At 36.2% G+C, this 15750-nt stretch overlaps 3 protein-coding genes across 4 annotated transcripts in view; 2 read left to right on the top strand and 1 right to left on the bottom strand.

Annotated features, from left to right (window-relative positions):
• Positions 1–5283, top strand: part of LOC105171857 (uncharacterized protein sll0005) — a 10176-nt gene extending 4893 nt beyond the window's left edge. The window contains exons 5-13 of the mRNA XM_011093104.2: positions 104–209; positions 371–519; positions 603–728; positions 843–986; positions 2223–2310; positions 2608–2981; positions 3446–3763; positions 4044–4268; positions 4919–5283. Of these exons, the coding sequence (XP_011091406.1) occupies positions 104–209; positions 371–519; positions 603–728; positions 843–986; positions 2223–2310; positions 2608–2981; positions 3446–3763; positions 4044–4268; positions 4919–5053 (1665 nt within the window). The 3' untranslated portion in view covers positions 5054–5283. The remainder of the gene's footprint in view (positions 1–103; positions 210–370; positions 520–602; positions 729–842; positions 987–2222; positions 2311–2607; positions 2982–3445; positions 3764–4043; positions 4269–4918) is intronic.
• Positions 5355–7037, bottom strand: LOC105171858 (pentatricopeptide repeat-containing protein At3g26630, chloroplastic). Its single transcript, XM_011093105.2, has one exon. It carries the CDS (start codon positions 6896–6898, stop codon positions 5630–5632), a length of 1269 nt encoding a protein of 422 aa, XP_011091407.1. The 5' UTR covers positions 6899–7037; the 3' UTR covers positions 5355–5629.
• Positions 10226–15594, top strand: LOC105171856. Of its 2 annotated transcripts, none has more exons than XM_011093102.2 (3): positions 10226–10556; positions 11672–13456; positions 14794–15594. In XM_011093102.2, exons 2-3 carry the CDS (start codon positions 11846–11848, stop codon positions 15130–15132), a joined length of 1950 nt encoding a protein of 649 aa, XP_011091404.1. In that variant the 5' UTR covers positions 10226–10556; positions 11672–11845; the 3' UTR covers positions 15133–15594. The 2 variants fall into 2 exon arrangements, with proteins under 2 accessions (XP_011091404.1, XP_011091405.1); XM_011093103.2 differs by lacking the exon at positions 10226–10556 and adding an exon at positions 10606–11474.

The following is a 15750-nucleotide window of genomic DNA, read 5'->3' as shown; positions in this document are numbered from 1 at the left end:
GAATGAGATTCAAACAATAATCAAGAGGAAAGACTTTGATTATATTTTTTTGTGTATATCTGTATTCTCCGGCAACTAGTTTCTAAGACTATCATGTTTGTAGGTTCCATCATTTCCCGATGATGTTGCTATGGCTCTTATTGAAGAGGAGCTTGGACAGCCATGGAATAATATCTACTCTGAACTTTCTGCTTCCCCTATTGCCGCTGGTAATCTTAATCGGTTAAAGTTTTTGTTTCCATTTTTTTTGCATAAAATTTCGGTGGATCTTTTAGGTTATCTTATGTTTCAGAATATCAATCTGTATTCTTAGTTTGTGCAAGTACCTGAAGGTTATATATTGTCTTCTTCTCTTGGAAATTTATTGCAGCATCCCTCGGTCAGGTCTATAAAGGCCGGCTAAAAGAAAATGGGGATTTGGTAGCTGTTAAGGTACAGAGGCCTTTTGTTCTTGAGACTGTGACCGTTGATTTGTTTATTATAAGGAACTTGGGTCTTGTTCTTCGTAAATTTCCTCAGGTACGATTTTACTTGTTCCTTTCTTGTATTACTTGAAGAGGTATGAATATACTTGATATTGAGTGAGATCTAAATTTTGTTAGATCTCCATCGATGTTGTTGGATTGGTTGACGAATGGGCTGCCCGTTTCTTTGAGGAGCTTGATTATGTTAATGAGGGGGAAAATGGAACATTATTTGCTGAAATGATGAAAAAAGACCTTCCCCAGGTAATTTTTCTGTAAAATCAAATGAGATTTCTTATCTAGCAAAATCAACTGATTACTGATCCATGAAATAAGGAATCTTCCCACGATTTGACGGCTCTTAAAGCTGTTTTCTAGGTAGTTGTGCCGAAGACATACCACAAATACACTGCAAGGAAGGTTCTTACAACACAATGGATAGAAGGAGAGAAGCTGTCACAAAGTACTGAAAGCGATGTTGGAGAACTGGTAAATGTTGGAGTTATATGCTACCTTAAGCAGGTAATCGTCTTATTTAGTTAATGAAACTTAGTATTTGGAAATTCGAGATGCCTTTCAATGTATTGAGAAAAGTATTATTGGGTTCAGGAGATATCATATGGCTCTGAAAGAGTGATTAGTTTATCCATGTTGAACTTTGTCTAAATTTTTTGGATACTATAGCACCTTTTCGTTGGCTGGTTTCCTTTCAAAGGTCTTTAGTACTTGTCTCTATGTAAAAGCGTAGTTTGCTTGTACCATAGACTTCTGATTACAATATAGTTTCCATCTATATTGTCTACCATAGAATGGCTTATATGGATTGGCACAAATCTTATTATTGAGACTTCAACCAGTGAAATATATATGCACTTCTACGAGATAGGACATTATTCATGAACATCTCTTGAAGGAATGTAAGAGATTTAAATTGCGAAACAAGGGAGTATTCTATGGAAGTACTTCTTAATTAAATATTGGAATCTTTTATGAGTTCATCTACTTTTGTGTGTTGTAAAGAAAAAGAGCACTATATCCTGTTAGCAGCAAAGTTTACAGAAATTAATAGTTTCCAAGATGGGTAAAGGATAAAAATTTATTATCAGTTTGGTATATCCCTAGACAAATATCATAGTTTTGACTGAGAGAAGGCAGAAATTTGGTAAAGCGTCAAGGTTGCTCGAGCAGAAAAGGAGCGTTGGCGTACATTGCTCCATATTATATACCTACTGGCTGGTGTTTTAGGATGTGTTCTCTGAAGAAGATGATACAAAGTGACATTCAATGCTGAGTGCCAATTCATGGTTATGGAGGAAATTGACAGTACTTGTTGGAAATCAGACTACGATACAATGGGCCTAGGAGTTTATTTGTCATTGCTGAAGATGTTATGAGTGGAATTGTTTAAAACTTTTGCAACTGGAGCTTATCTTAGCATCTTAATTGGAGTGAATAATACACTGCATAATGTATCTATTAACTTGATCAGCGAAAGACCCATTATATGTAATATTGGTGAATTCAATATTTGAAGAACTTGTTCAAACACCCATTCATTGGGGATTTCTCCTAAATATTGCTACAAATAATTCTAACTCCTGAATTAATAAAGACATGGTTGATGCATCGAAAGTGTAGCCTCTCTAAAAAACTAACATACTGTTGCTATTTAAATCTCCACATTAAGAAGATCAACCAATGATGCATCCATAGATTGATTTGATAACTTAACTTACTCAGTTCTGTTCCAATCTGCAGCTGCTTGACACAGGTTTCTTCCATGCTGATCCACATCCAGGAAATTTAATTCGGACTCCAGATGGGAAGCTTGCTATACTGGATTTTGGTAATTTATTTATCACTCTACCTTATAGGTTAACATGCTTTTTGCAGTGAAATTTACCTTTTAATAGCTTAGACTCAGACATCAGTATTTACCCCATCCTAGACATACTTGAAAGTTGGGTTATTCCTCACAGGATTTGTTTATTCCATCTCCGATCTCCTGAAATTAACGTATTGCCTTCGGCCTGCTGAAATTGTGTATAGATTAATCTGTAATCTATATACCAGTATTTTTCTGATTTTTGTGTGCCATTTGGTGGTTCTCTCTTTTGTGTTATTAACTGCATCGAAATGGCAGGCTTGGTGACAAAATTGACGGATGATCAGAAATATGGCATGATTGAAGCTATTGCTCACCTTATTCATCGAGATTATGCTGCTATCGTAAAAGATTTTGTGAAACTTGGTTTTATCCCAGAAGGAGTTAACTTAGAACCCATTTTGCCTGTGCTGGCAAAGGTTTTTGATCAGGCACTTGAAGGTGGTGGAGCAAAAAATATCAACTTTCAGGAGTTGGCTTCAGATTTAGCACAAATAACATTTGATTATCCATTCAGAATACCACCTTATTTTGCACTTATAATTAGAGCAATTGGGGTGCTGGAGGGCATAGCTTTGGTGGGAAATCCTGATTTTGCCATTGTGGATGAAGCCTATCCGTATATCGCACAGGTCAGAAATACAACTCCTAGACTGTGCCACTATTAGAATGTGATGTCCAATATTGACTTGGTTGAAATGACTTTATAAATAGTCTGCCAAGCTCCATCAATCTTTCAATTTTCCATGTAGTTAAATATTACACTTTCATGTGGTAGCTCCCATCAAACTAATGATAAGAGATCTCAGATGGCATTGATCTTTCATAAGATGCCAACCCCCTGAACAATAACTTAATCCTTACACATAGACAAATATAGATACTTGGAACTACCACAATTTCCGTGATTGTCTATTAAATTGATATTTATGCATCCAAACACACTATTGATTCACATGTATGTTTCTATGCATGTTATTTCTATGACTCCAGCTGTTCTAATGTTTATTAAGCTTATTGTGCACAGTTCTCTTCCTTTGGTTTTTACATTAATAATTTTCTCAAGTTGGTGTTTCTTCTTTTTTGTACATATCAGAGGCTACTGACTGACGAATCCCCACGCCTTAGATCTGCTTTACGCTACACAATATATGGGAAATCTGGCGTTTTTGATGCTGAAAGATTTATTGATGTCATGCAAGCTTTTGAGAATTTCATAGATGCAGCAAAGAGCGGAGGTGGAGAAAATCTAAATGGAAGAATGGCGGAGCTCGGCGTTCTGCAAAATCAAACAAATATGCTTCCTGGTTTTGTGGGCAGTGCTTCTCAAACACAGCCAATTCAAACAAGAGCAGCCTTGGGATTTTTACTATCTGATGAGGGGAACTTTTTTCGAGAATTTCTATTAGACGAGGTATATTCACTTCCCAAAATAGGATTGTTCTTATGTTGATGGTTAACATCTATGTTTGCTGATTTTATTTGTTAGAGGACCTCTATTTAATGGTCAAGATATTGTATGATGGTGATAACCAAACATATAAATTTCTCATACTTGTATAAACTTGGAGAAAAAGACATTGGGTAGTAGTGAATAACTCCAGAAAACGTCAAGATCTCTTAATGTTTTGATTATTTCTACCAATAGATTTATGTGGTCCTATTAATGTTATTCTGGGTTGACTTATGAACAGATTGTGAAGGGCATAGATGCTGTAACAAGGGAACAGCTAGTTCAGATAATGGCATTTCTTGGAATTAGGAATGTATCCCCCGTTTTTAGCTTGGTTCCTACTTTCGGACCTATCAGGACAGCTGCACTTCTTCCCACAATAACCGAGGAAGACAAAGTCATACTGAACAATGTTCAGAAAATTGTTGGATTCTTAGCTGCTGGAACTGCAGCTTCGTCAAATCAGGTAACTACAAGTTTCTCATCCTTCATATCAGTCACACAGTGCCAGAGTTTCATAGTTTTATAATTCAAGATGAGCAATGGAGATGCTCGAAGTAGGTGCTATGGCATCTATTGGCATAACTGCTCATGGACATTCTCCACTACTGGGAACAGGTTTATGTTTGAATTTTCATTCTGATATGAGGATGCCCGTTTCTATAAATATAGGAACGATGACTAAAATTTGCGAGACATACGAGGTAGCCATGGGATACAGGAGGTCTGTAATCCTTGGTGTAAAATCCATGTGGATGCCCACAAAGTGATTTCACTTACACATGAGAAATGAAGATGATGGTTCCAAAAATGCATTTCTAGGACTCCCTGGGATTGCTTCATTTAACTGTTTTTACATAGAGTAAACTTGATTTTAGTAGAAACCCATCCATCCTAACTCTACAAGTTCAATGATAATTCAATGGTGCGGATTAGTATTTTTGCATTGCATATCCAGAAGAAATTTTGAAATTGTTTTAACAGCAAATTTGCATATGCATCTTCTGTTCACTGGACAGTACGACATAGAATGCATCTGATCTGCCGACATTCTAACTTTTCCAGCCCGTGGCTATCACATTAACATCTTAAAGAACATCTTCTCTGCTTCTACAGGGTGTAAATGTTCCTCAAGTGATCCAAGAGCTACTTCCAGTGCTGCCCGGAATCTCTGCCAAAGTTCTTCCTGAGGTGCTTAGTCGGTTATCATCACGAGTATTGGCACGGGTAATCCGTGATGCACTGCTGTAACCAGAAAATGGTGGCATTTTGCTTAAAGTTTGGTTATTTACACGTACATTTATTACAGAGTTATATGTTATATATAGTGCTGAACTTTCAAGCAACTATGGACCGGCTGATGGATTACTCAGATTCCCATGGAATCTTGATCTTGTATATGATGACAGTCAACTTAATGACTTGGTAACTGTAAATTTACTGACCAGAATACAATATAAAAGCTGACATGATTTCCCCTATTCTAGACTCTGATTTATTCTTTTTGAGACATTTAAAAATGCACAAGGATTCAGCTGTTTTTCTTCGGTAGACACAGTATCACCTTGCTTGTTCTCCCGGCATTAAAAAATGTGCAACGCTCGAGTTTGGTATAACTTGTTCATCTCAACTGTAATGCATGAGTGGCAATCAAAAGCCGACCAAAGGCATGCCTTTTCTTCTATTCTTCCTCTTCAATTTTGCCCAGATCTTGCTTCGACGTTATAATGGAGTTCCTTGAGGCTCCTGGTGCATGGCATCTCAGAAGAGAAACCATTTTATCACAAAAAGTTGATTTCACAGTATTGTTGTTGCTCTATGAACACGTCATAACATGGGAAAATCTGATGACTTTGTATCAAGCGACTGGGCCAGACAGGACTCCATCTCAAACAGGTAAAGATAATGCTCAAGGCTAGGTTTAATACCGTAACTCTCAATCATGTAATGGAAGTATTTACAACCCTTCTCAATGTTGTTCGTCTGCAGGCAAGCACATAAAACGCCTATGAAAGTTATTGCATCAGGCTTGATGCTCAACCTCTCCATCTCCTGAAAAAGTGCAAGGGCTTCTTCACCACGCCCATGAACACCAAGACTAGTAATCATTGCATTCCATGTAGCTACACTCTTACTTTCCATGTTTCCAAACACTCGTTTTGCATATTCCAAACTACCACATTTGCTATACATGTCGATGAGAGCAGTCCCAAGGAAAACCCCAACCTCAAACCCATTCTTGATTGCAAAGTCGTGAACCCAACAGCCCAATTTAAGACTCCCTAATTCAGCACAAGCCATCAAGAGGCCAACCAGTGTATACTCATTCGGCTTTATGTTATCACGCTGCATTTCTGCAAATAGTTCAAAAGCCTTCTCCGGTTTCTCACTTTTAGCATAGCCGTTTATCATTGCAGTCCAAGAAACTACATTTTTCACCGGCATTTTGTCAAACATGTGTTGCGCTAAATCTATTCTTCCATTGGAAACAAGCCCAGCGATCATCGTAGTCCAGGAGACAATAGTCCTCACGCGCATTTTATCAAACACCTTCAGCCCCTCACTTAAATTCCCACACGTCAAATACAAATCCATCAAAACGTTATCCAGGTGTACATCTCCAGAAAACCCCGTCTTAACAGCAAACCCATAAACCTCCCTCGCCTTCTCAATGCAACAACAAGCCAAACATGCTTTCATCACAAACGGGAACGTGAACTTATCCACATCAACACCCCGGCAAATCATCAAATTATAGAAAATAATAGCTCGAAGTGAGCAATCATTCACAGTGTATGCTCTGATAAGCAAATTCCAAGCAAACGTTGATGGGTTTTCAATCTGTTCAAAGACTAAAGTGGCGTAATCCAGCTTCCCATAGGAAGAGCAAAGCCGAATCAATCTTGTGACAATTACTTGATGCCGATGGAGGCTGCTTCGGATTATCCTCGCATGTATTTGCTTCATTTGCTTAAAACTCGTGCATCTCTCGAGAAATACGAGGGCGTCTTCCGGAGTGAAACTCGGCCTAGCGCTTGAGCGAAAATTCCTCGCAGGCAAAACATCGAGAGTGCTCAATGAAAAGCATGCTAACATTATTGAGTAATAAGTGTTTGAGTTAATCTCTGACAGAGAGTAGAGGATGAAGTGTATAAAGGTGGGGGCAGCCAAAAAGTACTACTCTCATGAGCACATTTCCAAGAGAAATCTCTTGTAGTTTGCAAAGGGTGAAATTAAAGCCTTCCACACACAGATGGTTAAAAAGTAGCGGTGAACTTATTTATTTCATTTAATAATGCTGATCTTCCATCGAGCTTGCATGCATATGATAAATAATATTTAATATTTTAAAATATATTATAAATAAAAAAATAATAAATTTAGAAATCACATTTCAACAAAAGAAAAAATAAAATCAACTTAAAATATTATCAACACAACAAAAGAATTAGTGTAGTAGTGTTAAAATGACGTAAAGTCCCTTTTTTTTAAAAAAAAGAGTAAGGACAATTAATGTTTAAAATTACCAAGTAGAGGTGTAATTGGTGTGCCAGTGTTACCAACCACGTTTGTGAGTGCAAATGACATTTTTTTTTTATATTAGTGTAGATACATGCATGTCATGGATATATTATTATTTTATTTACAAAAAAAATTATATACTTGATCGCATATATTAAATAGAGTAGAACACTATTGTTCCAAAGAAAATAGAACTTATTGAATGATTGCTACCCCCAACTTAAAATGGTATATCTTGAATCTTTAATACAAAATTTGCAAAAAACACACCATCGTTAGAACTACGCTAGGGAAGCCTCGACAATGGCCCTCTAATGTTTTCAAAATTGGACCGAGGATCGAACCGGTCAAGCTATTGAGTCATTGGTCCGACAGATCAGATAGGATATAAAAATTAGTTCACCACAAAAATAGTGGGTAGCAAACGGTTATGCCCATCACATGGAGGGTCAATATTTATAGATGAAGCCTTATTGTACGATTTCACTTGTGTTATTGACATTAAAATGATTAATTGTCATAGTTATCCATACACATTAGGGTTTTGTAGATCTTAAAGGTCGAGTCATAGAGACTTAATATTAAGGTTTCAAAACTTGTCCGAAGGTGGATCGTACATTGTTGGGAAGGTCTAAGAAACTATTATAAACAATAATTGAGGCATCGGAGCAAGGCCCCAAAGTCTTTGAATTAAAAAAAGAAATTCCAAAGCTTGTCTTAAGATTAGAGGTATTTAGCAAGAAGGTTGTGCAGAGACCTTCATAATCTATCCCCACATCAAAGATATAATAGGATTTTAAATAAACAGTCCAATTAAATCAGTTGGTGATTGTACAACACCTCTAATTGTTCATCTCCAATGATGGCCCAATACTCACATAATTGATTATGAAATAATTAATTATAGGATGACTTATTCTGAAATAATTATTTTCAATAAGAATAATTATGACATTTGGATTCATAATTTTGATAATTGATTACACAATCGCAAATTGTGGTTGAATTTTAAAACTAACATCTCAAGTAATCTTGTCAGAATTTAATAGGTATAAGCTTTTGTGAACAAATAATTTTGGTATAGTTTAATTTCATATAGAGGTTTCTAAAAAATGGTAAACGCCTTCGTCTACGCATCCTTGATTTTTTTGGTGTGTCGATAATGCTTTTAAGTTGATTTTATTTTCTTTGAAAATATGATGCATTGTTTATAAATTATATTCTGATTTATAATATATTTTAAAAAATAAAAAATATTATTTATTATGTATAAATAGAAATAACATTCCATGACGAAGAATAAGATAAGAGTGAGCAAGAACGTCATCACGGATTACTTGTAATCAAAATGATTTTGTCCTCTCCTTTGCAGTTTTGTTCATCTATCCTCTCTTTGGTTTTTCAAATATGATAATCATAAAATTATTAAAAATTGATTTTCTAAATATATATTAGAAAAAAGGGACAATCACAGTCCCCTTTTCTAAAATTTGGTATAATTTATAGATTTCTTGTAATTTAGAAAATTACATCTAGCTAGTACTTCTGAAGGTTCGTTTCTCGTCTAACAAATAAATCCGTCATTTGTTAAAATTCACTGAATTTGTCGATATTGATAAAAAAATGAACGAAAATTGATGTTTACACTCGATTAATTGATTATTAATCGTGAAAATATATCTCCTCACATGCATTAGCGCATGAAAGACGTATGATGGTGATTTGGTAATAAAAAGATTCAGTTGATTTGCAATAAGTTAATAATAAATCAATTGGAGGTTAATATAGATTTATTTTGATTTTTTATTAATATCAACAGATTCGGTGAATTTTGACTGACGTAAAAATTTATTTGTTAGATGAAAGCAAACTTAAAAAATAAATACATGTAATTTCCCAAACAATAGAGTTAATTATCCCTTAAGAAAACAAAAATACGTGTAAGTGTGTGTGTGTGTGTGTTTGTGCTTATCTCTAAACCGACCGACTCCATAGATAGAACCATTAATTATGAAAATCACATAACAGGCCTACGTTCGGTATTCAAATGTGTGGATACGATTAGGACTGCGTTTGCTTAGGAAGGGAAGGACAAAAATCAGCAAAAGATTAACTTTTATCATATTAATTGAATTAATTGAATTGAGATATTGTTTAATTTAGAGTAAATTATAATGAGCTTTTATGAGATTTAACATAATTATAAATACTCTCTTATTATTTGAAAAATTGTAATTTAATGTAATTTATCCCATGTACTATTGCAAATGAATAAATTACTCCTATATAAAAAAAAAAATACTGAGTTATCTCTCTCCATTATTTAAAAGTAGAGCAATTCACCCACTCTCCTCATCTAAGAAGATAAATTGCATCATTTTAAAAGAATATAGGGAAGTATTTTGCTAACTTTTTTATAGGGGTAATTTACTGATTTGCAATATCATAGGGGGTTGCTTGTAATTTTTTCCAAATGTTTATCAATACCCTCTTGATTTTAACAATCGTCTAACAACTAACCCAATTGTTAGTCTTCTTAGGTTCTCATCTATTTTTTTTAATAGTAAACCGACGGGTTAGAGCAAAATTGACAACTTCAGGCTCTACCTAAAGACACCAAATATCAAGAGGTATTTATAAATTTTCAAATAACAAGGAGTACTCATTGACGCGGATTCACTAGAACTCATCGTAATTTTTCTTTTAATTTATTGAAATATTAATATTATCTTATAAATGGCATCAATGAATTTTGGAATTCAAACACCACAATTAATTATTAAATTATGAACCCAAAAATATAATCATTTATATAATTAATTATACAACCAAATTGGATTTAAATCATCCAGATACATGACTTATGTATTGCCTATATGTGGTATAGACACATACATACATGGATGCATGTCTACATGAACATACATATGCATTGTGTTTTCTCTCTATTTTTTGCTCTCTCTCTCTCTCTCTACAGAAATAAATCAAATAAAATCAGAAAAAAATCACACAAAATCAGGATCAATCTCAGATTTTAACGACAAACTGCAATCCGAAGAGCTATATTCGGAATTACTTCACATAGTTTTCATTTCTCCCCAATTTCTCTTCCGAAGCCCTGATTTCGTGGCTACTGTAGCGGCCGATCTGAACCGTCTAGGTTGGTTCGACTTGGGTGAAACTATTTTTACTTGAAAACACTCGTAAGCTGTGCATAGCTGCTTGAATTGAGGTAAGGCGATTTTTCTACAGTGGGTTTTGAACTTGCGAAGTCGGTGCTGTTTAGACTACAAATGTTGCGATCTGTGTATGTTTTTCTTGAAATTAATACGATATTTGTTGATTCTTGCTACTACTACAGTTCTGTATCATTTTTATGCACTGTGTAAGTTGTTCAGAATTTTGGATGTTATTTTATATTACTTTGGAATTTTTGGATCTTCAATGTATATAGCAATTTGGGGTTTCTTTAGGATACAATATTATGATTTTGGGTGAGGTTGGATTGTGCTTTTATATGTGTGTTTACTTTCAGTTTTATTATGGTGCTAATTTCATATGGGTAGAGTTAACTAATTTTAGAAAATCTTCTAGTGGATAACATTGGAACTTACAAATAATTGTAAAAAATGATGTAGCATTAAGAAATAAGGGTGCCACATTATTTCAAGTCAAGATCAGTTGTAATGCATGCATCACCCTTCTATTTCTCTGAATGGAGGAGCCTTCTTTTTAATTCTCACTCTCTGCAAGACTGGAATCTTGAACTGTCGAGTGCTAGTTTCTGTGAGGGCTTATTTTTCAATCTGAAACACAAAAATTTGCCCTTTGCTTGATCGGTGGGGTTTATCTTCTTGTGCCTTTCTTTGTCTTTACAGAACATAATTCCTTGCTTTGTTTTCTGTCCCTTTTCAGTATTCACACCACTCTTTCTCAGATTTCAATGGTATATCCTTTTCTTTCTTAGCTTCCACTATTTTGCATCAATCCACATGCATTTCTTTGTCTGATCTGCGTTGGATGTAAGAGTTCCTTTTTATTCTTTTACATTTCATTTTTATTTATATGCTGAGTGAGAAAGAGAGGTGGTGGTAGGGTTCAATAGCTGAGGGGCCTTTGGTGCAGCAATCTTGTGTCTGAGAAAGAAAAGGTGATACTTCTTGCCCCTTCTGAAATCCTTTCGGCTTGGGCTAGTTCAGGATTCAGCATTTTTGTTTCCTGTCTAAGTTATAACTATGGAGTTTCTCATATTCATGTATCATTTGGGTGTATTTGACTGTATGTTTGAATTTTTCTTTTCTGAATTTCTTGCTGGAATTCATTAAATTTGTGGTTGATATGATACAGGTTGCCTCTGTTTGTTATATTCAGTGATTTCAGGAGTTTTTGGTTAGCCTGAAGTTCTATTCATCATATATTGTTGATCTGGATAAAAGTTTTCTATTGGTTAGTGGGACCTGGATGATTGAATTGGCGTTGCTAGTAATATAGCTTAGTTTGCTCTCTGTATACTACTGAGGTATGTCGTCTGTTGATGTATCAAAATATGAACATAGTCCTGTCCACAAGACCATAATTTTGAAGGACTATGCTGGTCTGAGGAGAATTCTTGCGGGCCTTCCCCGACTTTGTGATCCATCTGAGATTCATACAGAATCGGTCTCACTTGCGGAAGAAGCTAAGGCTGATGCCATAGCTGCTGCAATTGACAGACGTGATGTCCCTAACCGAGACACTCCACTTCATTTGGCCGTTAAATTTGGTGATGAGACTGCAGCGGAGATGCTTATGCTTGCAGGGGCAGATTGGAGCTTGCAGAATGAACACGGTTGGAGTGCGCTACAGGAAGCAATATGTAATAGGGAAGAAGGCATTGCTAAAATCATAGTTAGGCATTACCAGCCATTAGCTTGGGCAAAATGGTGTAGAAGGTTGCCTCGATTGATTGGGACGATGAGAAGGATGAGAGATTTTTATATGGAGATTACATTTCATTTTGAGAGCTCAGTCATCCCTTTCATTTCGAGAATCGCCCCATCTGATACTTACAAGATCTGGAAGAGGGGTGCAAATTTGAGGGCAGATATGACTTTGGCTGGTTTTGATGGTTTCAGAATACAACGTGCTGACCAGAGTATTCTGTTCCTTGGTGACGGCTCAGAGGATGGTCAAGTGCCTCCCGGATCACTTTGCATGATTTCACACAAAGATAAGGAGGTAATGAATGCTTTGGATGGTGCAGGTGCTCCAGCAAGTGAGGCAGAAGTGCAACAAGAAGTGACTGCAATGTCTCAGACAAATATATTTAGGCCTGGGATTGACGTGACTCAAGCAGTTCTTTTACCTCAAACAACATGGAGGAGACAGGAGAAAACAGAACTGGTGGGTCCTTGGAAAGCTAAAGTGTATGATATGCATAATGTGGTCGTCAGCATTAAGTCAAGGAGGGTGCCAGGTGCCATGACGGATGATGAGTTCTTTAACTCTTCCAATGAAAATGAAACAGAGAATGAGTTTGATGATATCTTGACGGAGGAAGAGAGAAGGCAACTTGAGGTTGCTCTTAAGATGGACTCCTCAGATTTGAGCAATGAAAATAGTAATTGTATTATTGCACATCGTCATAGTTGTTATGACCAAAGGGATATTCCCATTGAGGACATAAATGGTTGCATGAATGGAGAAACCAAGCAGGAAAAGAAAGGATGGTTCAGTGGCTGGAGGAGACGGGAAAATAAACAAGAAAATGAGAAAAAGATTGTTCCACCAAGAAGCTCTTTGTGTATGGAAGAAAAAGTTAATGATCTTCTAGAGGACTCTCCTCGAAGTCAAAATAGACCAGGTAGGCACTCTGTTGACGTGGTTGTGAAACGTGATGAGCTTCGGAGAGGAAGAGACGGTAAATCTCCTTCATCAACAAATAGTGAAAGTGGAAATAGACGGAAGGATGGAAGCCGGGAAAATGAGTATAAGAAAGGTTTGAGGCCTATTCTCTGGCTTTCCCCAGATTTTCCATTGCGAACAGAAGAACTCCTTCCATTGCTTGACATCTTAGCAAACAAAGTTAAAGCTATACGGCGGTTGAGAGAGTTGTTTACTACGAAACTACCCAAGGGGACCTTCCCGGTCAAGGTCTGATTCTTGTACTAAAACTTTACTAAATTGATGTGCATGCTTTCATCAATTCTTATTTATTTTAACCACTGTTTGTCATATATATCCTTTTCCATTTATACATGTAATCTCTGTTCATATACATCATTGGGGCATTGCAATTTATCAGCAATGTCATTGGTGTAGAAGAGTGTATTGGCATTATTCTACTACTGTGTAATTATTTGTTTTCGGTTTGGAACATCATAACCATGCAACATAAAGCCTCAGTTGAGACATTATTGAGTAATAGAGATCTTTATACTTGATGCAACATACATAGATATCTTGCATGTCTGAAAAACTCTCCTGTCTGTTACTATGATAGGCAGGATTGGACAAAATATTCTAGCCTATGACATTACAGCTTCTACTTAGTAATGGCATAACCAGTTTGGGGATTACAATTTCTCCATTCAAGTTACTAAATTCGTTCTTGGTGATCGTGACATGTGTTAGTAATAGAAGGTAGAAGAATGTCAAGACGTATCTAGACGCCAGTATGCTTGGCTGGGTCTAGTTAAAGTGATAAGCGTGAGATATTACAGGGGTACGGGAAGAAGCAACTATTAGAGTTCTGTCATGAACTTTTCCATCTTTTATCTTTTGTAAAGGATTTTGCTCTTAGAGTACATAAATGTCTTGGTTAAAGATTCTTGGCAGTGACTTGGCCAGATGATTTCTGACATTTAAGTAAAATTCAAATTCCCGTTGAACTGCAACATTGCCTCACTGTACTTGTTGAAATACTGGAAATTTTGTTTGTTGTTGAGTCGGGAATTTCAGCATGTGTTGCTTTGACAACTTTTAGTATATTCTTTGAAGATTTTATTTTGCCAATACGAGAGCTGATCAGATATGGGTAATAATCTGTGACCCGAATCCCTTTTGTGGTACGACACAATTTAAAACCATTTTTCTTTTATTATTCTTTGCTTGCATGAGAAAAAGGATGGTGAGGATTTTGGTATGATTTGTTGGAATTTTGTAAATTTTAGGAAATAGCTCTACGAAGTAGTTTGCCTTGCATGCAAGACCCCTTGCATGAATGACCTTTCACTGGTATCACTATATTAGTTAATAGAAAAAGGGGTATAAACCATCACCTTTGGAGATTAATACGTGTTTTCAGTTTGTGATCGCTAGCTTTTAATGGGAAAGTTGTCATATGATAGTCATCTGCTGGAGCCACAAAGGAGTTACCCTCTTCTTTTTCATCTCCTATTTCTTGATAGGCGAGCTTTGTATGAGCTTCTGTATCTTTAATTTGTCTGTGATGTCCTTTACTGTTGATAATTTGGCTCTTCTTGTTTAAGGTTGCCATTCCAGTAGTTCCCACTATCAGGGTGATGGTTACATTTACGAAGTTCGAAGAGCTGCAGCCACTAGATGAGTTTTCAACACCCCCATCGAGTCCAACTCCTGTTTCCAAAGAGAGCCCTTCTGTATCTCAGTCATCAGGTTCATCTTGGTTCCAGTGGATAAAATCTCCTTATCAACGTTCAAGTTTATCTAGAGGTGGCCCAAGCAGCAGGACTGATACTACTCAAGACCCGTTTGCAATTCCTTCCGACTATTCATGGATTACTGCTGAAGCAAAGAAAAAGAAAATGCAGGAAAAGAGCAAAGCTAAGAAAGTAAAGAGTCAGAAGTAGTATTGAGGATGCAACTTTTGTTCTACGTTGTCACCTGGGACAAATCTCTATAAAGGAGCACTACCAACACCAAACTGATATAGTTGTTTGGTTGATACTCTGATTTCCTACTTAGACAAATAGCAGATATTGTTGAGGTATTACGTGGTAAGAATATCATTGTGGGGGGTATTATAGTCTGAATCTGGTATATCATTGTGGGGGGTTTATAGAAGTTCAAAGTTGTGATTCTTATAACCATTATGACAATTGTTTCACGTCTGGATTGGACGGTCCGCCATTTCTTGCCGTGACTGCTTCTCCATGGCGTTTTAGCTTCTTTACTGACAGATTTGAGGGGATCTTGTATATTCTTTTTTTCTCTCGTCATTGTTTCTTAAGTGGTCCATTACAATTTGAACCACCAGTGTTGTACGTTTAACGCGTTGAAGAAAAAGGCATAACAGGTAGTTTGAGTTTGCTTTATTCCTTTCTGACTGTTGAAGACAACTTTGGCTTTCGGAATTTTCTTATCAGGCTAGTTTCTTTCGGCTTTTCCCAACCCCAGGTTTAAGAATGCTTCAGACACCAAAAATTTGACAAAATTACACTTTTAGCCTCAGGTGTTCAATATATTTA

This window comes from Sesamum indicum, linkage group LG10 (genome assembly GCF_000512975.1).
Source record: "Sesamum indicum cultivar Zhongzhi No. 13 linkage group LG10, S_indicum_v1.0, whole genome shotgun sequence".
Lineage (NCBI taxonomy): Eukaryota > Viridiplantae > Streptophyta > Magnoliopsida > Lamiales > Pedaliaceae > Sesamum > Sesamum indicum.
The sequence above is the reverse complement of the archived record's forward strand: the minus strand, read 5'-3'. Positions and strand labels throughout refer to the sequence as shown.